Source organism: Dermacentor albipictus, chromosome 1, assembly GCF_038994185.2.
Source record: "Dermacentor albipictus isolate Rhodes 1998 colony chromosome 1, USDA_Dalb.pri_finalv2, whole genome shotgun sequence".
In the NCBI taxonomy this organism is placed as follows: Eukaryota; Metazoa; Arthropoda; class Arachnida; order Ixodida; family Ixodidae; genus Dermacentor; species Dermacentor albipictus.
The window spans coordinates 523551898-523576444 of NC_091821.1; the positions used below are offsets into that span (position 1 = coordinate 523551898).

Here is a 24547-nt window from a genome sequence, read left to right on the forward strand (position 1 = left end):
AGGTGATCTCATAGGATTTGAAGTAGCAGCGAAGCAGCCTCTCGTTCAGACTGCAGAAGCGAAACAGTGTCCATACTACATAACATGGTCACTGGGCACGCACTCTTGGGCACGATCACATAAGTCATAATGTCGAACATCTGTGTGTTGTTGTTCGACACGTGTTCAGGTGAGCTGGAAGGTCTCCTCGGCACATTGGAGAAAGCTGCAAATGTCTTTGCAGACATCCTGTATGTTGTCAATGAGGGGCAACAGACCTGGGATGAAGTTCTTGTACAATAAGGTGCAGCAGGAGAATACGCAGATGTTTTCGTTTGAGCTAGTTTACAGCTGATGAGCTGCTACTATATTGGACACTTTGATAGCTTTATATAGTACAGTGGCACGTTAATGGTGCGCAGTACTACAACCACGTCGGAAAGAAAGGTTGGGGGGTTTTCACCCATGCTCTTGGGACAAAGGAACGACAACACAGTATTGCAAGGACATTTATTGTGCCTTTTATATACTAATGCTTGCTAGCCAAATTGCTATCCACAAAACAAGGCGATGGGCGTGCAACAAATCACTGAAGTCTGAATCACCGCGACTGGATAGCAAGCGAATATGTTTGCCCTACGCGGAACACCAACGCCTGGTCATTCGCCTTTATGGTCACGTGAACGGTCGTGCGTTCGAACAATCGTGTTCGTCCATTCCAGTGTAGGTCACGCGAGACGGTCTCGCAGAAGCAGGGATCGGCGCACGTGCAGAACGTACGCACCACCTGCAGACCCGGAGCCCAAAAAGAAAGAGCCCTGTCACACTCAACCAACCCTGCCGTTAGGTGGTGCTAGCAGCGCCACACTCTCACCATTTCTCGTAATGCGCTCAGCTCGACTGACCGCCGCCGGCACTAAGCTACATGAAGCCGGATTACCAGGAAAAGCGACACATGCAGGGAAAACAACATATCTGAGGACGTGTGAGAGTCGCGCATCCGCACAAGGTGCAAAGCTTGTCTTTATTAAGTGCTGTCCAGCTCTTAGAGAACCGCAGTAAAGCTAGCTCTGTATATGCAACAGTTTTGCATGGCCTCCAATCATGTGGCGTTCCACTGTTGCTATGTGTTGCCAGAGCGTGGCGTGCCATATCTTGGAGGCTGGGCTTTTCCCATGGTAGGATGTCTTTACTTTTCCACAAACAAGTAGAATGCGGTGTGCATGGGCTGAGATGCATGCAGCAGTCAAATTTATTCAGTTGCATTCACTTAAGGTTTCAAGCATAGAGAATCAAGGTCCAACTGCAAGACAGTTATTGCCATCAGTTCTTCGAGCCAACAGTATTTGACAACAGCCACCATAAACAATCGGGGAAGTAATAAATATACAGTAACACTTCGTTAATTCAGATTCCACGGAGCTAAAAAAATGACAGAATTACCCAAATGTTGAATTATCGAGAGTATCAAGAAAACAAACAAATGCTTGCGATAGCAACATGCTTTTGTTTACTGAAGAAATCAGGAAATCCAGTTTATATTTTCTACAATAGCAGAGCAGAAGCTGCAATTCTCATTATCTCATGACTGAGACTACTCAGTCATGAGATGATGAGTTGTTGCTCCCAGTGTTGATGCTCCCAGTGTTCCCAGCGTGTTGATGATGATGTTGCTTGCAGTGGCAAAGGCCTCACTACTTCACAGCGCTGTTGCAGTGCACGTCTCCAACCCAACACGCTTTTTTACTACTGTGCACAGATCTCAGTTATTTTTCCACCAATTAGTTGGTTACCAACAGATTGCGACAAAGCAGTGCTCTTCATCCCCGACAGGTTTCGCCGTGCCTGTGACATTACACGTGCAGCCATTGTGCTAAGCCAAATGAAAATATTGTTTGCCACAACTGCTGCACATGAAACTATGGTCACTATCAACACGATCACGAATGGCGACTATGGATCTAAAGGCACACGTCTGCATGCACCCAGTCAAAATTAAAGTATAGTTTGTCGTAACCGCTGCACTCGATACTGTGGCCATTATCGACGCAATCATAAATGGCGACTATGCAGTTATGAAGGCACGTGGCTGACATGGCCAGAGTCGCAACAAAACTACTCTTTCTTGCAACCACTGCGGACTAAACTGTGGCTGCTATCGATGCAATCCTAGATGGCAACTATGCAGTTATGAAGGCATGGAGTTGACGAGGTGTCATGCGTGGTGATAAATGCATGAATGACAGCTATAAAGTCAAAAATAGGCACGATGCGTTTCTGCCCACGAATGATTTCGCATAGATGCTAGCGCCACTATTGCATCGCACATTTGTGGCCCTCAGCAAGCTCCCAGAGTTGCCCAAATTAACTGGTGTGCAGCGAAATACGTCCGAATTAATGAGTTTGCTTCCATTAAATAACGCATACACCTGCTGGGACCACAGGACTTTTACTGTGGTACACTCCTACTGTCTGTGCCACTTCCCTCTGTGAAGACCAAACTGCCTCCCCACCACCCTCTCTTGCACCAGATGTGTGGTATTCAGTGGTTGCGTTATTATACTACCTAGATGGCGCTAGTCATGCATCTCATCACGTCAGCTGATGCATGCACCTGTATACATATGCTCATCACAGACTAATAAAGAAGAGTTTTGTTCGAGGTACGCCTGGGCAGTTCACTTCGTGGTTCTCCGGCACCCACAGCGTAGTCGGGCAGGGCACGACAGCAGGTACAACAGTTGGCGACGAGGGTTGAAATGACCGAAAGCAGAAGAAATGAGCCTACATCAGCCGCCCGAGTTCCTGCTGACGCCCGGGAAGCCCGCCATTCCTTGGACGCATTCCTTGGCCTTTTCAAGAATTATCTCCTGGCATCAGGGAGCGACAACCACCCACCTGCGCATCGTAAAGCTTTGCTACTGCACTGTTTGGGTACTGAAGGCCAACGCTTGCACTACGCATTGCCTGACAAGAAACCGTCAATGCTGCATGCAGAGGAAAAAGATAAAGGCGGCACGAGCGACGAGTACAATTCAGCAGTGGCTACATTGGATGTTTACTTCACTTCTAAAACGAACGTCGTCGTGGAGTGGCATAGGTGCGGGCAGCGCATGCAACTGCCTGGGGAGACCGTAGCAGCGTTCGTCATAGCATTGAGCGAGCTGGCATTGAGTTACGACTTCTGTGAGCAAGTTGACTATTTCATTCGTGACCAACTTGCAGCGAAAATGAGAAACTATGTTCTTCAGAAACACCTACTTCTAGAAAGCACTTCGCCTACTCTTGAATGTGCACTGGCTACTGCGAACAATATTGAAGAACCTACGAAATACTCGCTTGAGCTGCAGTCATCGGCTGCGAGCATTCGAAAGGTGCCAAATGTCTGATTCCATGCCGTACAGAATCCCAATTACTGCTACAGCAGCAGCACAAGTTTTGTTTTCATTGTGGGTCTTCGCAGCATTTTGCAGGTAACAAGAAATGCAAGGCGCAGAATAAAATATGCAGCAAATGCGGCGAACAAGGACATTTTCAGCGTGTCTGTAAGAGCGGCCTGCCAAACGAGCGGGCCATCGCAGTCCGAGAAATCGATACCTGCAGTACATCCAGTGATCTCAACGTCTTGCTTCTCTCGCAGCCGAGCAAAGCAGGAACACACATCTAAGTCCTCGCGCAAGATGTACACGTACGTTTCCTCGTAGACACGGGCTCTGCTGTCTAGATTATGTCCACCGTAATGTATTCAAGGTTGAAATGTCTTTCCGTGCAGCCGACGTCAGCTTCACTTTACGGTTTTTCTAGGCGCACGACAAGCACAGAGGAGTGTTTGACAGCACCAGTTGTCTTTCAGGGTTGACATGCCGACATACTTTTCTACATCGTCAATGATGCCACTGACATCCTCGGCATCGATGCCATCCAAGTACAGCGGCTGCACATCAATGGTATGTCATTGCAATGCACCCACATTATGCAAGTGCCAAAAGGTCTTGATCCAGAACTTTTTTGTCAATTTTTGCACTTGCTTGATGGAAAGTTGGGTCTGGCAAAAAATTTTATTCATAAGGTCAAGATAAGAGAAGGAATCATGCCTGTCGCTGCTAAGTTACGGAGCATGCCATTTTCGGTGCGAGATCCAGTAAGTGAAGAGCTGCAGCGCCTTGAGCACGATGTCTCAGAAAAGGTTGATGCGTCTGAATGGGTACCACCAATTGTAGTAGTTGCAAAGAAAAACAGCAAGATAAGAATTTGTGTCGATCTGTGCGAACCAAACAAAGCGATTGTTGTTGACAAATTTCCACTGCCACACACGAAAGAACTATTGCACAAACTTCACAGTGCAAGGTATTTTTCCAAGATTGATTTAGCAGCTGCCTACCACCAAGTCCTGCCGAGTCCTGAAAGCAGAGAATTGACTACTTTCATCACCGATAGTGGATTATACATATTCAAAGGAGTCTGCTTTGGCCTTGCGTCGGCACCGTTTGCCTTTCAGAAAATGATGGTCACTATTTGGTAGAACTGCTAAAGCACTTTGTGCTACATCGATGATGTCCTTGTGTATGGAAGCACACGTGAGGAACACTTCGAGAATGTGAAACAAGTTGCAAAGTCTGGATTGAAGCTTAATGACAAATTCATTTTCAATGTACAAGAAATAGACTTCCATGGTCGTAGGATCAGTCAAAAGAGGATACGCCCTTTACAAAGTAACATTAACGCCATCGAGGCTGCACTGGCACCAATAAATATTGGTGCTTTTAGTTCAGTTTCAGTTTATTATTCTTTACATACAATGAATTGGTAAGAGACAATATACAGACGACGGTCCCAAAGTCAAAGACTGCAACGGTGCCCTCGGTTAATAAGAACAATGTAGAGATGTATTAAAGACGAGCAAGCTAACTAAAACAAACAAACACAATTGCAAAAATACAACATAGAAAAACAAGATCAATGCAAACAAATTCAATGTATACAAGCCTATAGTGCATAAAAAAAGTCAATACATACAAAAGACAAATGTAGTGTAATAAATGACGTAAACTTACTTACACATATAAAACAGCTTAAGGGCATGACTAAATGTAGGAAAGGATGAAGATTTAATGCTGACGGGTAATGCCACAGTTTTATAGCAGCGAATGATGATGTCAGTTTTTCATAGAATGAACCATAGACAGTAGAAAATTGGAGTTACATGCAAACTTTACGCTCATTCTTGGGCATGGTGGGCTATTACGCCAAGTTTGTGCCTCAGTATGCGGTGCTTGTCGAGCCTCTCTTCGCAAGTTGCTGCGTAAGAATACCCCATTCACTTGGAATGATGCGAGACAAGTTTGTTTCGAGCAGCTGAAAACTTCCTTGGCCACCAGATCTTTACAGATATTTGATCTTGCGGGTGACATTATTGTCACTACAGATGCCTCGTCCATTGGCTTGGGAGCAGTGCTGCAGCAGACAAGAAATGATGAGCTTGTAACGATTGCTTTTGCTTCTCACAGGCTTGCCCCACAGGAACAGAAGTATTCAGTTGGGGAACTGGAGGCCCTAGCTTGTTTGTGGGCATGCGAACACTGGAGAGTATACCTTTGGGGTAACCCATTCACATTGCGCACCAACCACCAGGCTCTAGTCACAATCTTGAGTACAAAAGGAGTAGGTCAACTTCTGTTCCGGATTGCAAGGTGGCACGCCAGGGTGAAGGCATACAACTTTACTATTGAATTCCAGAAGGGTGACAGGAATACTGTTGCTGATGTTCTTTCAAGGATGGCCCTCCCAGGTCTTGTGGAGGAAGAAAAGAGAAAGGAGAGCGTTTGTGTTGTCTCAACTTGTGTTACTCATGCGGAGTTTTTCATTCAAACAATGCAGGACCCTCTGCTTCAAACAGTCATAAAGTGAGCGACGTCGGGATGGCCTGCAGTGAAGATGTTGCCTCCCGAGGTAGTTCCATTCTACCGGGTGCGGACTGAGCTCTCAGTCGTTGGAGACCTCCTGCTTCATGGAGACAAACTCATTGTACCATCGTCCCTTGTAGCACGGCTTCTTGCCACAGCCCACGAGTCCCATCAGGGGATAACAAGGTCAAAACAGCGACTACGTGAACAATACTGGTGGCCTGCTATGTGCAAGCAGGTAGAACGATTGATTGCATCTAGCAGGGTATGCCAAACAGTTGACAAGTCTGCAAAACCGGTGACATCACCCCTGCAGTCAGTTGCATTCCCATCAGCACCATGGCAGAAGCTAGGAATCAATATCGTGGGCCCTTTTTCCAATGTGCCTGCAGATTGCTGTTTCGCCATTACAGCCATTGATTATTTCAGCAAGTGGCCAGAGGTTTGTTTCTCGGCGAAAGTGACTACCGCAACACTCATCTCCTTTCTGCGAAGCATCTTCAGCAGGGAAGGATATCCTGACGAGATTGTGAGTGACCACGGTCCTAAATTGTGAGTTTGCCTGTGAGTTCGACAGTTTTCTTAAGAAATGCAGCATCCCCCATGCATATTCGGCAGTCTACCATCCGCAGGCCAACGGTCAAATAGAAAGGTTTAATCAGGTACTCAAGGATTACATTCAAGTCTGTACATGGGAGAGTCAGCCTTTGAAGGAAGCTATCACCGACTACCTCAGAGTCTACCGTTTCACGCCGCATGCCACCACAGGAGTGAAGCCTTCCACCCTTCTTCACGGCTATCATTCCAGAACAAAACTTGATCTTGTAGGAAGGCCAGGTGAACATATTTTCCAATACCCGCACACAGTGATGAAAGCCGTCCCCGGCAGTGTAGCACAAAAGCAACAAGCAAGTGAGTCCTACACTGACCGTCGACAAGCTGCGAAGCATTCTCCATTAACAACGGGTCAATCAGTTCGAGTCAGGTTGCCAGGTCATGTGCCTAAGGGCGCTTTGACCTACTCAAGCCCATTCACCATTGTTGACCAATATGGCCAAGACACCTACAAGCTTAATGATGGCTGCACTTGGAATCAGGATCGGCTGGTACTGTAATGATTGGGGTCAGGCATGAAATAGATGGTGGCTGGCCCATGCCGTCGTCCAACTCATCCACATGAGTGAGGACGTTGTTGAAGAGAGAGATTTGTTCTCATTGAGAACGAGGAACATGGGATTTATTTACAGTATCTACATGAGAACGTTACAGTTCATCATTCTAGCATGACTGAAAGAGGAATGCACACTCAGTTGTCGCGCAACCACTGCTTATAAACACTCTGTCCTCCCTAGATTCCTAGGGGAGGGAAAACATCCGTTCACCGTCCACCAATTCAGAGCATCCAAAGTCATCATAGCCGACCCGCCTTTGAAGGGAAGCGTTTACACACTTGACTTCCACACAGGTTTCACTGACCATACCAAGGTGAGAGGGTTCTCAGAGACATGGTGTTGCCCCGAGCAGGTGCCTCTTTATCCCAGAGTTGACTCCGAAGACAGTGTCCGCCACATCTGTCCATTGAGTGACGACTTCTAAGCTGCGTGAGACGGCATCGCAAAACATCTTGCTGGAGCTCCCCTGCTCCAAACAGACTGTGATGGTGTCGGTGTACACACTAACAATACTTGCTCCGCCGACTGCGTCTAGAGATCTTGGCGTCGTTGGGTTGGGGACGCGGCGCATTGTGGTCCGTACAAAGCAAGTCATCGCAGCAGACATGGTGGCGCCAACGAGCTGGGGACTGACGTATTGTCGTCCTTTCAAAGCGAGTAGCCACCGTAGACATGCCAGCACCTTTCCAACGGTCGTTTCCCCGAAGATCACCAGCCGCGCAGCTGCAATAACTGGGAGAACTTTGTAGCTCGGTACCTGTGCTCATCCACATGAGTAACAGCTCCTCCATGGCCTGGAAAATCTCGACTGGCCAGTGCTCACAAACGCTGGGCAGGAAGAGAATGGCTGGTGGCTAGGGGGGATGCCTTGGCTTGCAGCGATCAGCTGAGAAATGATGACACCGCCCCAAAACATTCAACAAGGACAGGCAACTGCAAAACGAACCCCACAACACGGCTCTGCGCCGAGATGACGTATCTTGGATCTCACTTTAGACCCATTAGGCTTAAAAAAAAACATAAGTGCAGAAATAACAAATGCTGCATTTCGCTACGCCGATTTCTGGAGGAATTTCGTGCTGACAAATTGAGCAATCATGGAGGTAGTCTTACTAAATGAGAGGGGATCTTCTTGGCTTGACAAAATTAACAATGACAACCAAAAAATTTAGGCGGGATCTCTAAATGCAGAATTCAAATTAGCCTGCTCAAACCATCTGCATTGCTATGCAACTTTCCCTTCTTATATCTAACGGAGAAGTTGTACTCTTGGAGAGTGAGGCTCCAACGAAGCAAGCAGCCATTTTTGTGTGACATTTGATTGAGCCATGTCAGAGGACAGTGGTCTATCTCGAAGATGAACCTCACTCCGTACAAGTAACACGACAACTTTCGGGCTGCCCAAACTAAACAAGCACTTTCTTTCTCTGAAGCGTTGTAGGCTTCCTCTCTTACAGTTAGTTTTTGGCTGGCATAGAGGATAGGATGTTCCTCATTATTGTCGCCGACCTGAATAAGTACCATGCCCATACCCCTGTCGCTTGTGTCACACTGAACTATGAATTCCTTTGTGTAGTCTGGTGCGCGAAACACAGGAGGAGAAACCAATAGTGTTTTCAAACTTTGGAAAACGTTCTCTTCGTCCTTATCCTAGTGCATGCTATTCGGTGCTCCCTTTCAGAGGGCGTCTGTTAAAGGGCTTGCCATTTGCGAGTAATTCAGAATGTACCTTTGATAGTACTTCACAAGTCCCAAAAATGAATGAATGTCTGTTTTCGTGCATGGCTGTTAAAATTATCCAATCGTAGCTGTTTTAAGCTCGGCCGCCCGTCTCGTGCCCTGGCCGACAACATGGCCCAGATAAGTAACGTCAAACCAACACTTTTCCGCCTTCATAGTTAAGCCGGCTTCCCTCAACTGTGAGAACACCTGTTTGAGGTGCAATACATGCTGTTCCCACCTGTCCGCATAAATTGCTACATCATCAAGATATGGCAAGGTGAACTCCTGCAAGTCTTTAGGACAATATCCATTAACTTAGAGAAGCTAAACGGCGCCTTCTTCAGCCCGAAGCTGAGGCCAAGAGGGCGAAAAGTGCCTACAGGTGATAAATGTGGCATAGCGGCTGGCACTTTCCGAAAAACTTTCCAATATCCCTGCATGAGATCTATAGTTGAAATGTATGTAGCAGCGCTAACTCTTTCGATTCGTTCCTCAATGTTGGGTATCAGGTACAGCTGATCCCTAGTGATGGCATTTAACTTCCTGTAATCAACGGACGGACGAGGGTCCTCATTAGGGGTTTCTACAAGTATTAGCGGTGACGTGTAGTCAAACTCAGCAGCCGCGGAACCGCTGCTTATAAACACTCTGTCCTCCCCAGATCCCTAGGTGAGAGAAAACAGCTGTTCACCGTCAACCAATTCGAAGCGTCCAAAGTTATCTTAGCCGGCCCGCCTTTGAGGGAGAGGGTTTACACACTCACTTCTGCGCAGGTTTCACTGCCCATACCAAGGTGAGAGGGTTCTCGCAGACACAGTGCTGCCCCAAGCAGGCGCCTCTTAATCCCAGAGTCGGCTCAGCAGACAGTGGCCGCCGCGTCTGTCCATTGAGTGATGACTTCTAAGCTGTGTTAGATGGCTCCGCAAAACATCTTACCGGAGCTCCCCTGCTCCAAACAGACTGTGACAGTGTCGGCGTACACACTAACAATATTTGCTCTGCCAACTACGCCTAGACATCTTGGCGTTATTCGGTTGGGGACGCGGCGCATTGTGGTCCTTACAAAGCGAGTCGTAGCAGCAGACATGGTGCTGCCAATGGGCTGGAGACTGACCTATTGTCGTCTTTTCAAAGCGAGTCGCCGCTGCAGACATGCCAGCGCCTTTCCGACGGTCACTTCCCCGATATCACCAGCAGCGCAGCTGCGGTTGGCTGGGAGAATTTCGTAGGTAGGTACCTATGTAGGCCGTTCATAACAGTACCCTGTCCTCGACCAGTCATTTCACCTACAGTTGCAAGAAGCTGTTCGCCTGAAAACCTAACACCATTTGGCGAGCCACAGCAGCACCTCAACGATGACTCACCTCAACAGCAATCTGTTCGGACAACAGATGAAAGTGACGTTCCGGAACTGAGGCATTCGACAAGGCAAAGAAGACCCCCATCATGGTTTAAAGGCTATCATAAACATTGAGTGCTTCTAGTGTTTCCAGTTCATTTGTTAAGTAACGCTTTTTGAGGGGAAAAAATGTGGTATTCAGCAGTTGTGTTTATATAACCTAGATGGTGCTAGGGACACATCATATAAAGTCAGCTGACACATGCACCTGTATATATATATATATATATATATAGTGTTCTCCAAGGTACGGCCTGGGTGGTTCACTTCGCGGTTCTCCAGTGCCCACGGCGTAGTCGGGCAGGGCATGACAGCGGATACAAGATGCACAGCCTAATTTCACACCGATAGTTTACTGTTACGGTGCCAGTGAAAACGCACCTGGTGTGCTCCAAGCGTGATGCCCAGTGCCAGGTCATACTGGCCGATGGTCTCGCTCAGGCGTGCCGTCTGGCAGTTGGTGGCCCCAATGCCTCCCAGCTCGGGAGGCACTTGCATGCCAAAGCCTCCCATCGCCTTCAGCGCCTGCATCGTCTCGTCCGCAATGCATTCGTTGGCATCGTTCGCGTCGGCATTGTTCACCTCCTGCATGGACCCACAGCACATCTTGCCCTCGTTTGGAAAGGACTCAGAAATTGATCCTTTCTGGCGAGGCTTACTCCTTAAGGCCTACAGGCAAAACTAAAATATTCTCACACAATGAACAGGATTCCCGAAATTAAGGTTTCTTGTCTGCGTGTTCATCGTTTTCATAAATGCTCTATTATAAGATAATGCAACTCGAAAGTCACACGTGATTAAAATTTACTTCAAAACTCCACTCACACAAGCTCCGACCTTGAAGAAGGTGTGGTCAATGACCAAATGAAGGTGAAAAACAGACATTTCAAAGCCCGCAGGCACTCCAGAACATCTGTTTTTCACATCGACTTAGTCAGTGACTCCAAGTTCTTTATCATCATTCCACCTGATCAGAACTTTATTCGAACCCTGGACTAAAGTTCTGACCCAAAATCTTGTGAACACACTGACGTATGGGCTAAGACTCACGAGTGGGCCAGACTGAGCGAGTCCACTCTCGAGTGAGTTGACTACCTCACAGTGATCTATAAAATATGATTTAAACATGCATTTAACAGCTAAGAAGGTTTCAGTGTTCCTCTAAGCCTTCAAGCTTGGGCCACACCACTTGGTGCACTTGTCATAGCACTCTTTTCAAGGAGCGCGTTATTCAGCAGACCGTGCCAGAAGGTGTGGCCCACTCACCGTCAGAAACCTGTTGAGCGGGTCCAACAGCATCCCCAGTGTCTCTGTCTGGTCAGCTGTCAGCACTGCGCAGGACAAGTAGCACGGATACACAAGCTTATGCAACAGTGCTGCCAACTGCTATGCAACAGTCCTGTCTAAGTCCCCACAATTCCCACTTTTTTCTCTCTTTTTGTGGCACGTAGAGTTGATGCTACTGATGCAAAACTCAAAACTATTGGTAAATTGACTATCGATACTACAGTGAAACCCTGTTAAACCGTTGTTAGCCAGAGCTCGGAACACGTACGCACGAAATGGTAGTACTGCTTAAAAATAGCGTGAGATCGCCCACTTACTTGTCAAAAACGGAACTCAGAGTGAGTACGAAGAAAGGGAAAGAAACATAAAGTGCTTATTCACTTCACGTGACAAAAGTGTTATTTTCGTTTCATGCTGCGGCGGCCTACCAGCAACGACAACGGCCTCAAACTTACTGAAGCTGCGAGCCAGCTTTTCAGCCAGCCCCCTCTTCTCAGCAAACACTTGCATGGCAGGTTCCTCGTTGGCTTTGCATATTCTCCATGCATGCGGCCGTTAGCGCTGCAGAATTCACGGGGCGCCTTCTTCATTGCAGGGTGCTGTTCTCATCGTGACGGTTATGAGGCTCACGTAACACGCAGCTTCTGCCACTGTCGGGCCTGAATCGCCCATGCTGTTGCTTTCCATGTCGTCCTCATCACTGTCGCTAGTCGACACTTCGACAACAACATAGCCAACGATGGCAAAAAGTAAAACCTCGTAGCCGACATGTCTTCGCGGTCGCAGCTGCGCTGCTTAGCAACATTCTTCGCATTCCATTCCGCCTTTTTCATTTTCCTGTGCCCTCTGCTGCCCACCGCTGGAAATGTTTTGGAAGGGTACTGGGGCTTTCGCTGGTTGATTTGTGTACCTGCGCCCATGTTGACTGCGCGTCAGTTGTGCGTTTCGTGGATCGCAAATCATTATTAATGGCTTCTCCAGGGCAGAATGTCATTCCTTGAAGCCATGAAGCACTCAATGACTACTGGGCGAGCAGGCTAGAGAGCACTGTTCTGCAAAAAGTGCGGGCAATAAAGGCACGCTGCGCTCCCTTTGTTGTCGCTGATTTCTGCACTTGGAGCTAGAGTGTTGTATTCTTTTTAAGCATTATTTTGACATTTCGCATATTCAAGAAGTCTTTGAGCGCAGCCTTCAACGCCGGATTTATCAAAGCGATACACTTGTTTACATGGACATCTGCACACGCAGACCACTTTTAGCATCAAATATAGAGGCAAAGGTGCCTCACCGATATAAAATTACATCAACACGTAGCAAAAAGTACATATCTGCACATATGTGCTGTGTAGTTCCAACCCGAGACGAGCCAATATGAGCGGCCAAACCACTCAAACATGGCAACTGTGATCCATATAACATATAACGGGCTAATTTATTTCTGATTCTCGCCTTTCTTTAATTCTATCATACTTACTGCTTGCGCATGCCATAAAACATTATTAGAGAAAACTGCTCAAATAAATTAAGGGCTCATTTATAGGCCGTGTTGTTCTTTCGCAAAAACGTGAATACCATCACTGACACCGCTGGTATAACTGACCGAGACGGTTGTTTATGCTGCTGTATATCAACTCAATCCTCCATCGTCCCTCGTTTCTTGTTTGACGCAGAGGTAAACAGCACCTCTCTGGAATTAATAAATGTGTTAGCATACCAAGTACAGACCCACCCATCTAAATAGTGAATGTCACCGGCAGCTTACGGGTACAAAGATATACAGATGTTGGCACAGCACTGGGTTGCCGCTTGCCACTTACTGTGTACGTGTCATGCAAAGTGTAGTTGTTTTCAAATTGCAAAGGACAGAACTGAACTATAAAAGCAGTTTCGTTCATCCTAACTGCTTACATTTCAGTTCAAGTCCACCGGTATCGGGTGCACGAACATGACAGCACCAGACTTAACCTTCCCTGAAGAGGATCAACATTGGCACAAAGTTCATGTGCACGGCTTGAAAGGGTGAAGCTTGTGCATTTCAGCTTCAAAGGTACGTTTTGACTCATTTTGAGCGCAAATAATTATATATACAAGTGAAGGCACTGTCGCTATATCGCGCTGTCAGTTCAATGACCGATAGCGCAGGGTTCGGTCGAACTATGGTCGGCACACTGATTTCGTCGGTGTTGTTGACAAGAAAGCCCATCGCAGAACAACTCGCACTTGTCGGTTGCATCGTTGTCACCTTGGTATGACAAAATGCTTTCAGGGACGCATTGCACTGAATAGTCAGTCAGTCATTGACGTGGATGTCTTGTCGGTCTCGTATCGAACCAGTGTTACCACACTTTAAACGAGTACATGAGGTCAGGCACGCCCTGCCACCACCAGCATGTGAGCACCGACGCTGCAAGAAGACTTAATTAGCAACGTGATGTTTTTAAGTGTCATCCAAGTGTAACGCACAGGTTTTTCATTAAATTTGCTAGCCATCAATGAAAGGCGGCAACTACCTGGCTCACAGTTCAGTCCAAACCACTTGCACAAAGCACTGGCCGCTTTATGTTTTAAAGTGGAAATGCAGTCTTATGCTATGCGCGTTTTCGGCACTGCAACAACGTCGAGCTGCCAGCAGAGTTTCAACGCGGTACATGGCACGACGAGTATTTGCAGTGGTGTGCATCTGAGGGTTTATTCTTTTCTCTTTCTGGGGGACTTCCCGGCACGTGGCGATGCGCGCGACCCTTCCATAACTTTCTGTGGCTAATCTGCTAGGGCAGGGAGCATGCATCGTCGCGCCATGAAACAGGCAGCTTGCTTCAGAAGAACTTAAGTTTGGCGTAGTTGGTGTTTACTGCGTATCATATTGACCGCAAATAAAGATCGGGACAGCGGAAGAGTGTTGTTTATGTGTTCTCTTCCACTGTTTCCCCCTTTATTTGTTGTCAATATGATATGCAGGCAGATTGCCACCCACCGTAGTCAACTGTAGATCCCTGTTGCGTGTATGTGAGTATGCATGTGTCTGTGTGCGCGTGTGTGTTGGGAAGGGGGAGATCCAGTTAAGTTGGCTGCGGAACACCGGATGGCTGTTTTCGCCGCACAAACAGCAATTAAAAAGCAACTTTCCCATCTCACGCACTCCAACCGGTTCCTGATGCTTACAAAGAAGCTCTTGAAAGACAGCAGCTTTGTCGAGAAACTCGGACATTGCATTCCTCAGAGGTTTACTTTGGCAGCTCAAGGATGGAGTACAGTATAACTTCGTTGATACGTTCCCATTACGTATGTTTTCTCAGCGGTAACGTTCGCAGTCGAGAACACAAAAAATGACCCAATCAAGTCGCGCTCATTTTTTACTAGTTCATACGTTCGCAAAAGCACTATTTTTCAACACCAACATTCAGCACATCGCCAAACTGCGATCGTGTGATACATTTTCTGGCCACTAGATCCCATGTAAATAGGAAAATGTGCGAGGCGTGTGTGATCAAGAACAACGTATAGGTACCTGCCAAGGCAGCTTCACCGCAATACTCACCCGCCCGTCCACATGAAAATGCCAGCGCGCACTCAGTTTCTCATTTCAGTACCAGCAAATCATCTCTGGGGTCATTGCATGAGGACATGACAGCTATCACCACCAATCACAGTGCGATAAGCATCTTCGCCTACCTGTTTCACAGCACGTGGCACCGTTGGAAGCGTAGAGCACGCTTTTAATAGGCGATAACTGAAACCCACCGCCATTCCCTGCTGCAGACTGCGATTGTATATGTTTTCCAGCTGCTAGGTTCCATGTGAACAAGAAAATGTGTGAGGCGCATGCGATCGAGAACAGTACACAGTCACCCATCTCACGTAAAAAGAATGGTACACACAGTTTCATATTCCGGTAACAGCAAATCTGCACCCAGGTCATCGCATGCCATATTCACAGCTATTGCCGCCAAACCTATTGTGATAAACATCTTCACCTATCTGTTTAACAGTAGTACGTTGTGCGTGTGGCATTGGTAGCATGCTTTTAGTAGGTGAGAATCCAAATGCGCTGCCGTTCTCTGCTGCAGGCGGCGCGACATGGGCATCCCATTTCGCTTTGGCGGCATTCTGCATTGCCCACCAGCTTGATTTCATTTCGGTTTCCCGTTGGTCGCTTAAAACCCCAAGCAATAAGAAAACAACAAAAGGCGTCCCGGTTCACCGGGGCACCACCAGCTCAATGTGCATCAGTGTCTCGTGCCGCAATGATCCGCACAATGCTTCGCATCTCGTAGATGTCAACGATAGTTGAGTATGTAAAATTTTTTTACTTCGGATCATACGCTTTCCCAATCAGTAAGTTTTTTCCCGCAGTTTTTTTTTTTTCAGAAACGTATGAACGAGGTTCTACTGTACTACTGGGGTACTACTAGGCGCAGAGGAAGGGGACGTGCTTGTGATGGTCGAGCAGCTAAACAAGCCGACATTCTTTCCGACTCTCAGCATGTCCGAGATGCACAACGAGTGCCTGCTTGAAGTCATCAAAAGAGTTAAAGAGCTGCTGGTCAAGGTGTGCGCCGCCGCAGGATTGATGCCATGGCCAGCTACCAGGGAATTGCTTTGCATAACTTCCGATTCCAACAGTATGTGGGATCTGTACAATTCTTTGTAAGCAATCAATAACTGGTGTAAAAATAATATTGATAGTATTACTTTTGAGAGCACTATAAATAGTATTATGACATTTTGCAATTGACAGTGCAGTCGATAGTTTTGCGATTCTTGCCTAGTGATGTTACCAGAAATTTTGCCATAACTGACCATCAGTAACACTTAGTTCATACAATTGAGAACAGTGAAATGGTGTCTTTTAGAGTGCTTACGTACAGTATGCTGAGCGAACAGACCTTATTGATAATACTATCAATATCAATACTATGCTACCAAGAGTACTATCAATATTGTGCTATAGGTAGTTTCGCATCAACACTTGGCGCTTCTGCTTTGTCTCGTTTGCAGTGGAGGTCTGATTTGACTACTCGAAGTTCTTTAAAGGGAAACTTGAGAGAGAAATAATTTGTGCTGCACTGGTAAATTACCCTTCTACAATACGAAAAAAAAGAACTACCCGAACTGTGAAAGAAAGCTCGATGAGCCGGAAAAGATGCAGAAACGAAAGACCGGTGGCAATGCCATCTATATATTTATGCAGCAGCTTGCCACGAGGCCGAATTTCGAAGGCATCTGCCCTACCTTATTTCTTTTAGGAGTAAAGATTGGCTAAATTCTTTCAATTGGCTAAATCAAAGATGAACTTATAGACATCCAAGAACATTTAATAAGCCACAATGGCTCAAATACACAAAGGTATTTAGAAATATGTGACATGATCTGCACTGGGCTTGTGAAGCAAAATTTTTAAAATGGAACTCCGACCTTGATTCTTTTTTCCGGTCAACCTATTACCACGATATTTATGAAAGCAGAGTTTTGAAAGAATATACTTAATCAGTCTATACTGGTTTAGTGTTTTTCTTACATGTTCCCCTTCAATGTATCCCCAGATAGACAAGCATATACGAGTCGACTATCATGACGCGGCTGCTAGAGCCAGGCAACAAGGCCGCAGTCCTGTGCTGTGCAAGGGAATGCTGCAGCCACCATAGAATACCCTGTGCAGCACTAGAGCAAGCCCATTCTGCTGCCACACTCCGTGCCAAGGTTGCATCCAGGCTTGGCTCTTAGAAAAGAACCTGCACTTGGGCATCAGAGGTGCATTCTGTAGGATTGCACTCTGCGCCCTTTGTCCTACACATTGAGCTCCATATTGAGTATACAGTAAAACCTTGTCAATTTGGCCCTCGTTATTTCGGAAAATCTGATCATTCTGACTTGTCCTCTGGTCCCAGCAGGCATATGCATTATTTAATGCAATCAAGGTGGTCCTCTCCAACACTACTCTAAAAAATTGTGCTTGATCACTTGGCAACACTGACTATCTTCTTAAATTATTTTTGACCATAAAGCAAGAATTCTCTGCTATTTATTAGAAGTTCCAACCAACTACTGAAACACTGTGGAAATGACCAAAACGTAATACACCAATATTTTTGCAAAATGCTTCAATAGTGAGCGTTAAAAATCAAGCTTTGCAAAAAGGTGGCTGATTGGTGATTACTTAAATTGATTGTTTGATTGGTTATCTTTTAAATGAGGAAAAAAGAATTTTGCGTTGCAATTTGTAGGAAGGAAGGAAGAAGGCAATTGGACCAAGTGCTCATTGAGAATACTGTGACGTTGACAAAATACAGCGACAAAAGAGCATGTGAAATTCATGAGGCTTTTCTCATTTGCAACTAAGGTGTAAATATGTGTGTGAGTGTACCTTCTATTAATTTATCAGATAATGAGTATCAGTATCTCTTGAGATGATGCTTGCTCTTGCATATGTGCCTACGCAGTTATTTCACCCTCTACTTCTCCCCCCTTTATGTTCGGTTTCAGTTCTACTAGGAAGAAAGCATCAATAGAACAAGGATTTCACTCTGTTTCCTTTGGTGCTTTCCACTAAAATGCAGTTTTGGAGCAAGATGGCTCAATGGACCGGTCTTGGTACTTTTTGGTTGACTGGTACAGCCATTCCATAACTGTGGCAAGCTTTCCTGCGTTCTCACTTATTCTCCTCCCTCACCTTCATACCTGGTCAGTCACAGATTTTCCAAAATCAAGCATTCAATCAGCCTATGTTTCAAGAAGCAAAAGTGCTCTTTGAACTTGGCGTCTTCCATTTGGGATCCTCCTGGAGCCATGTACAGGTTTGCTTCACCACTGCCATGTTGCGAGCCACCCTCCTGTACTTCTACTAAACCATCCTTGTTACCACCCTCTGGGATGATTAGCAGCCACAGCCCTAGTATTCACTGGACTATGTGGTGCTGACATTGAAGACTGCCTCGTTAATAACAACCGTGTCAGCTACCTTAAGCTGCTGGGATGATACATACAAACTGCCGAATATCGCATTTTACCTGAGCAATGTTGCAAAGACATGGTTTCGCGAGCATAACAGTCACATTCCCAACTGGCCCTTCTTCGCTCTCCCGGTGTTAAAAGACATAGCATCAGGATAATTGGAGTACATTACTACAAGGAAACTCAACAAGCGTGCACAGAGTTCAGATGAACACAGTAAAACATTTCGAAAATCAGATAATTCGAGCCTGCTGTCTGGCGTTGGCAGGCATCTGCATTATTTAATGCAATCAAAATCTTACTAACCCTTGGAGGGTCAATGACGTAAATACACGGTGCCGCGAACAAGTCCAAATATGGTCGATGCCGTATATTTACGGCGCCGCCTGTACGTTTAAGGGGGGACGTGGCTTTGAAAATCAACGTTCTTATTTCTTCATGGATTTTGATGAAAACTGACACAAATGTTTAGAATGTCTCCCTGATGCTTCCATAAAAGTTTCAGAGTGATACCATGAGAACATTTTATTAAATTTGATTCAGCAGAATGTTTCAACCTCAAACTTTGTGAAGAGCTTGGGGAACCTAAAAAATGTGATAGAAGGCTTGTTAAGTACTGACTGCATAGCTAAATGCACGTTGAAGGTTGACATTCTTGCTTCTTTTTTTTTGACACAAATTTTTGGAGTGTCATTTTTTATGTTACCTTTGTATCAAGCACACTTTCGGGGTAAATGAATAGCCACATCATAAATTTATAAAACGCCAAGGCCTAAAAGCAAGAATGTCACGACCTGCACTGTAGCCCAAGGAACAAGACAAAAAAAAAAACACTCTGAATAGGCCGAATGGTAACACAGAAATTAGCTCCGCAAACTGAGCAGAAAGGCAAAAACACAGTTTTGAGAAAAAGGCCTTCAAAGTTTTGCCTTGCCTCCACTCTTCTAAAATGCACCAGGATTGTATTCCTTGGTGTCCTTAGCACAGCGGGGCTTCTTGGGCATGTGGCCTTTCATCTGATGTTGTCTCGATGCCTTTTTTTTCCGTAGGGCATCCTTTTCTGCTGCTTTTTGAAGGGAATGATTTCCTTGCTTCATGCCAAGCGAGGCACAAAACTGTCTGTATGCACGAAGCGTTCCGGCGTTGTACTTGCAGAATGCCTCATTGACAGCTGTCTCCGCTGCGATCAATGAAGCATTTTGCTATTTTGGTAGAATTGACCAAATGACAGAGTGGAGACTCTCGGCTGCATTCTGAGCCTTCTTGCCTTGGCAACGGCTGAGCAGCTGAGGATCCGAGAGGCGTTGATACACAGGCAGCAACGCAGCTGAAACATGTGTAGCCAATTTGTACTTGTGTTCTGGCGGAGCTTTACCTTCAGCTTCTGCAGCCCAGTGTCTGCACCAGCTCAGGGCTCCTGGAGGGCAGAGCTCATGATGAGGGTCTTTATCTGTTGAAGTGATATGATAGAAGGTTGCCATTATGGCCCTTTGCATATCATCTACTCCACTATTGTTACGTATGGCCATGCCATAATAATTGGTGAACATTTTGATTAGGTCTTGGGTCAGGCCACCCTTCCCTCCAATTGGTTTACTTCTGCTTTTTGAGACAAGTGTTCGCAGGGCTGTACCCATCCACTTTTTCACGTGATTGATACAGTCCTCTTTGTTGAATGTAATGAAACCATAAGCCTTGTCTTCACAAAGGGCCTGGAAAGTACGGCTATCCCCATCTCAAACAATAGATGTGCAGCGGAGGTCATTCCGTTCCAGTGACCATCTGAACAAGATCAACGCTGGCTCGACCTCCACTTGGCTTGAGTTTGCATCGGTGTTCTTTTGGCACACGTGATTCTCTTTCCATTCACTGTAGCCTTCATCGCTTTCTTTCGGGCCAAGCGTGCATCCATGGCATCTGTTCGAGAGCACAATGCAGTCAAGCACCAGACCAGTGTAAAATTCAATTATTGTGCCCACACCAATATGGGATGCATGACCACACGTCATCCATGTCCCATCGTAGACTACCGTCACATTTTTTGTGAATGCCAGGTCCATTTCAATGTAAACTTTCCGCACGGCTGCCACAGCATCAGAAAAGAGACTTCCGCAGCCATCTCACCAGCAGGCCTGAATTTTGATTTCAGATGTGTTTGGAATGTCTTATGGTGCAAGCCTCTGTGTGAAACGTTCATTACTGACCAAAAGTCAGTCAGTGCAGTTGCCCCTCTGCCGGTGGTTTTAATTGCTTGCATTGCACGCATATTCACGTCAAAAGCCTTACCACCCTCGACTCGCGGCGATGACCAGTCCCTTGCAACAATGCCGCAGGCATTGCAGGTCAGTAGCATTCGTGCAGCCAGTCCATGCCTTGTTCCCAAATGAACAGTCAGTCCTGGCTGAGAGCATTCTTGGCACAAGGCATTCTTGTACAAAGCATTCAATGCTGTGACCTGCACAACCAAAAACTCATCCGCCAGTTCCACATCGGCACAACTTCCTCTCTCACCTGTGAGCTTCATTTTTTTCTCGGTCGCCGAAACAGAACTGAGTGAAGCTTGCACTGTCTCGGCTCGCCCACGAGAAGCTTCTATCGCAAATCATATTGACCGCCAAAAAGACGGGGACAGAGGAAGAAAACACATAAACAGCACGGGCGGTAACTTTATGTGTTCATGTGTTTTCTTCCTCTGTCCCCGTCTTTTTTGCGGTCAATATGATTTGCAGTAAATACCAACTAGGCCAAACTGAAGTTCTTCTGAAGCTTCTATCGATATGTAGTGAGGTTTCCAAGTGAGCGTGAATTGTACTGCCGAATCTCGACTGCGTTTCATCCACGCACGAGGTGCTTGGTCGCGGGTCCGAGTCGTCGGCGCGCGAGGTGCTTGGTCCTTGGTCGCGGATCCGAGACATCTGCGCCTGAAGTGCTTGGTCGCGGGTCTGAGTCGTCGGCACGCGGGGTGCGTCGTCGGGGGTCTGAGTCGCCGGCACGCATTAAGATACGTCGTCGGCGTCGCCCAGTCGTCGGCGCGCGAGGTGCTTGGTTGCGGGTCCGAGGCATCCATACATTGAGGGAACTGCTGCTTTGTGTCCGCGATGTCCGCGCCGCACTGAACGTCAGCAGAATCAGCACTGGAAGCTGTTGACGACGCTTTACTTTTGGGCATCGGAGACTTGCGCTTACGGCTGCGAAATTGATGCGAAGTTTTGTATTTCTTCTTACACCATCGCCGATCCATCATCACAGCCGAGATCCAACGCGAAACTACGCCACTGAGCTTCGGAGCCGCTACCGAAACTATGGAGAGGCTCGTGATACGGGCGATGGAGAAAGTAGCTGCAGGAAGAGCAGACGACGCGCGGCACTTCGCCCGCCGTTGCTAGTGGCAACCGCTCCGGAGACCAACGGGGCCACGCGCGGCTGTCACGTGGCGCACGCCGCCAATCAGGAACCTCCGCGAGACCTTGAAACTATTGCTTTTCTGCGTTTGTTTTCGTTCGGAAGAGGCCGGGAAGGCGGCAGATTTGAAGCTGAACAAATCCTCCATGTGAAGAAATGCTCTTTCTGTTGCGACTAAAGCCCCTAAGATCCCTCAATAATTTAGAAGTCCCTGCATCCACGCGTCACCGCCGCCTGGTCGAGGGAAAAGTGTATGGAGGGGCTTTACTGGCGCCGAGCGACGCCGTGGCGTGTTCGTCCTCGGCGTGATCGTTCTTTGCACCGCGCGTTGTTCAATATCAGACAGTAGACAGTTTTAGTTACACGTACGTAGAGGGTTCACGTACGCAAACGTGAAAAGCCTACGTACCTTACGTGCACGCCATCTGAAACGCTTTTAGCTACACGTACGCGACGTGCGCCAAGAGGGACCACGTAACTCCATCTATCGGGAAATGTGAACACGGCGGTGGCCAATTCAATCCTGTCGCCGTGTTTCGATGCAAGCGGTCTGCGCGCGCACGGCCCGCTATCGCTTGTTCGTGATCTTGCGGAACTCCCGCGCGAAGCTGTCTACGTGCGCAAGAAACGCACGCAAAGAATTGAATCTCACGTACGTCCGAGAGACGCGCGCGCGACCGCTACGTTGTACGCATGCGCACTGCTCACACCACACGTAGAAGCTCTACGTACGCAAAGCCTCTACGTAAGTGTAACTAAAAAGCTGTCTACTGTCTAGTTTTAGTAGCACGTACGTAGAGGCTTTGCGTACGTACAGCTTCTACGTGTGAGCAGTGCGCATGCGTACAACGTAGCGGGCGCGCGCGCGTCTCACGGACGTACGTGAGATTCTTTGCGTGCGTTTCTTGCGCACGTAGACAGCTTCGCGGGGGAGAGTTCCGCAAGATCACGAACAAGCAATAGCGGGCCGTGCGCGCGCTGACCGCTTGCATCGGAACACGGCGACAGGATTGAATTGGCCACCGCCGTGTTCACATTTCCCGATAGATGGAGTTACGTGGTCCCTCTTGGCGCACGTCGCGTACGTGTAGCTAAAAGCGTTTCAGATGGCGTGCACGTAAGGTACGTAGGCTTTTCACGTTTGCGTACGTGAAGTACGCCAGCATCGCGTCTTCTCAAAAATCTCTAAACAATGCTGTTCCTAGGCACCTAGGATCAGGTAACGTGAGGGATTCTTGTACGACAAATAGACGCACGCACGCGTGCACGGGCGGGCGGCGGTTTGGGTTTCTTCCAAAGGCGGTTTGCGCTTCTTGTGCTTGCAACACTGATGGTTATCTCGTTGCTAATCGCTCAAAGGATGCTCACAAGGGCGCGCATAGGAAGGATGCCACCATGCATGCATTTCCATTGCTTCTATTTTTTTTTTGACACTAGCGAAAACTAATGTCCTTTGGTTGGCGATAAGATGTAGATTAGCGGAAGTTTGTCACACGTTGTGCTTTTTTGACGGGCACACAACCACACAGTTTTCTTGAGTGCGCACACCTACGCAGTTCGATTACGCTATGGATGTACATATTAGTGCAATAGGAGCAACATTTGAGTCTTGCGAAATATTCTCGTGTGCGCATTTTCAAGGCCTTGAAATATGTGTACAATAATGCATGAAATTTTTAATTATTATAACTTTATTTCCTTTTTTGTTGTCGTTATTCATGAAGAGTACATATTTACCAACGCAAAATATTATTTTCTTACTTTACGGTCACCCTAGCAATATTGCGGTATGGTTTTTTCGAAATGAAATAAGTCCCCAAGAATTGGAATCTGCAATAAAAAAAAACTCGACCCTGGGTAGTCGCATATCACGAAAAAAATCGACCCTCAAAGGGTTAACTTGGACGGCGACACCTGGGTGAATTCGGACAACTTTCGGAGCTTGGTGAGCGCCGTAAATATGCAATACAAAGGAGCAAAAATGGCGCTAGCATCCAACTGAAACAAAGCAGCACAGTTCGGATCGCCATAGTCATCAGTGAAAATCAAATATGATTGACAATTACACTGGAACACTTCATTCGTATTTGTGAATTTAAAGCCTTTATTCTTGCAAGTACTGCCGCGCAACACACCCCTATAGGCCGATGCCTTCATAGCATAGTCATAGTCTGCATAGTCACTGCATAGTCGCCATCCATCACTATGTCGATAGCCACCAAGGTCCACAGTGGTGACGGCAAACAACCGCTTCTTTTTCAATCGGTGCACGTGTTAGCTCTGTGCCTTCAGAACTGCAAGGCGGCCGTCCACGATTGTGTTGATAGCAGTCACGGTTTCTTCCACAGTGGTTGCAGCAAAACGCACATTCATTTGAACTAGGTATGCACATCAGCCACGTGCATCTTCTTTTTCAATCGGTGCACGTGTTGGCTGTGTGCCTTCAGAAGTGCTAGGTCGCCACCTATGATCGTGCCGATAGCGGTCACAGTTTCTTCCGCAGCGGTTGCAGCAAAACGTAAATTCGTTTTGACTTGGTATGCACATCCGCCATGTGCCTTCATAGCTGCATACTCGCCGTCCATCACTGTGTCAATAGCCACCATGGCGTCCACAGTGGTGACGGCAAACAATAGTTTCGCTTTGACTCGGTACGCGCGTCGGCTGTGTGCCTTCAGAACTGCAAGGTTGCCGCCCATGATCATGTCGATAGCGGTCACAGTTTCATTGGC

At 47.0% G+C, this 24547-nt stretch overlaps 1 protein-coding gene and 1 pseudogene across 4 annotated transcripts in view; both read right to left on the bottom strand.

Annotated features, from left to right (window-relative positions):
• Positions 1–24547, bottom strand: part of LOC135908127 (very long-chain specific acyl-CoA dehydrogenase, mitochondrial-like) — a 460653-nt gene that overhangs the window by 291122 nt on the left and 144984 nt on the right. For all 4 annotated transcript variants that reach the window (XM_065439879.2, XM_065439881.2, XM_065439880.2 and 1 more), the window contains exons 4-5: positions 11442–11506; positions 10557–10760 (exon numbers count right to left, since the gene is read on the bottom strand). In XM_065439879.2, coding sequence (XP_065295951.1) covers positions 10557–10760; positions 11442–11506 — 269 coding nt within the window. The remainder of the gene's footprint in view (positions 1–10556; positions 10761–11441; positions 11507–24547) is intronic.
• LOC139059964 (uncharacterized) lies at positions 19358–24520 on the bottom strand (annotated as a pseudogene).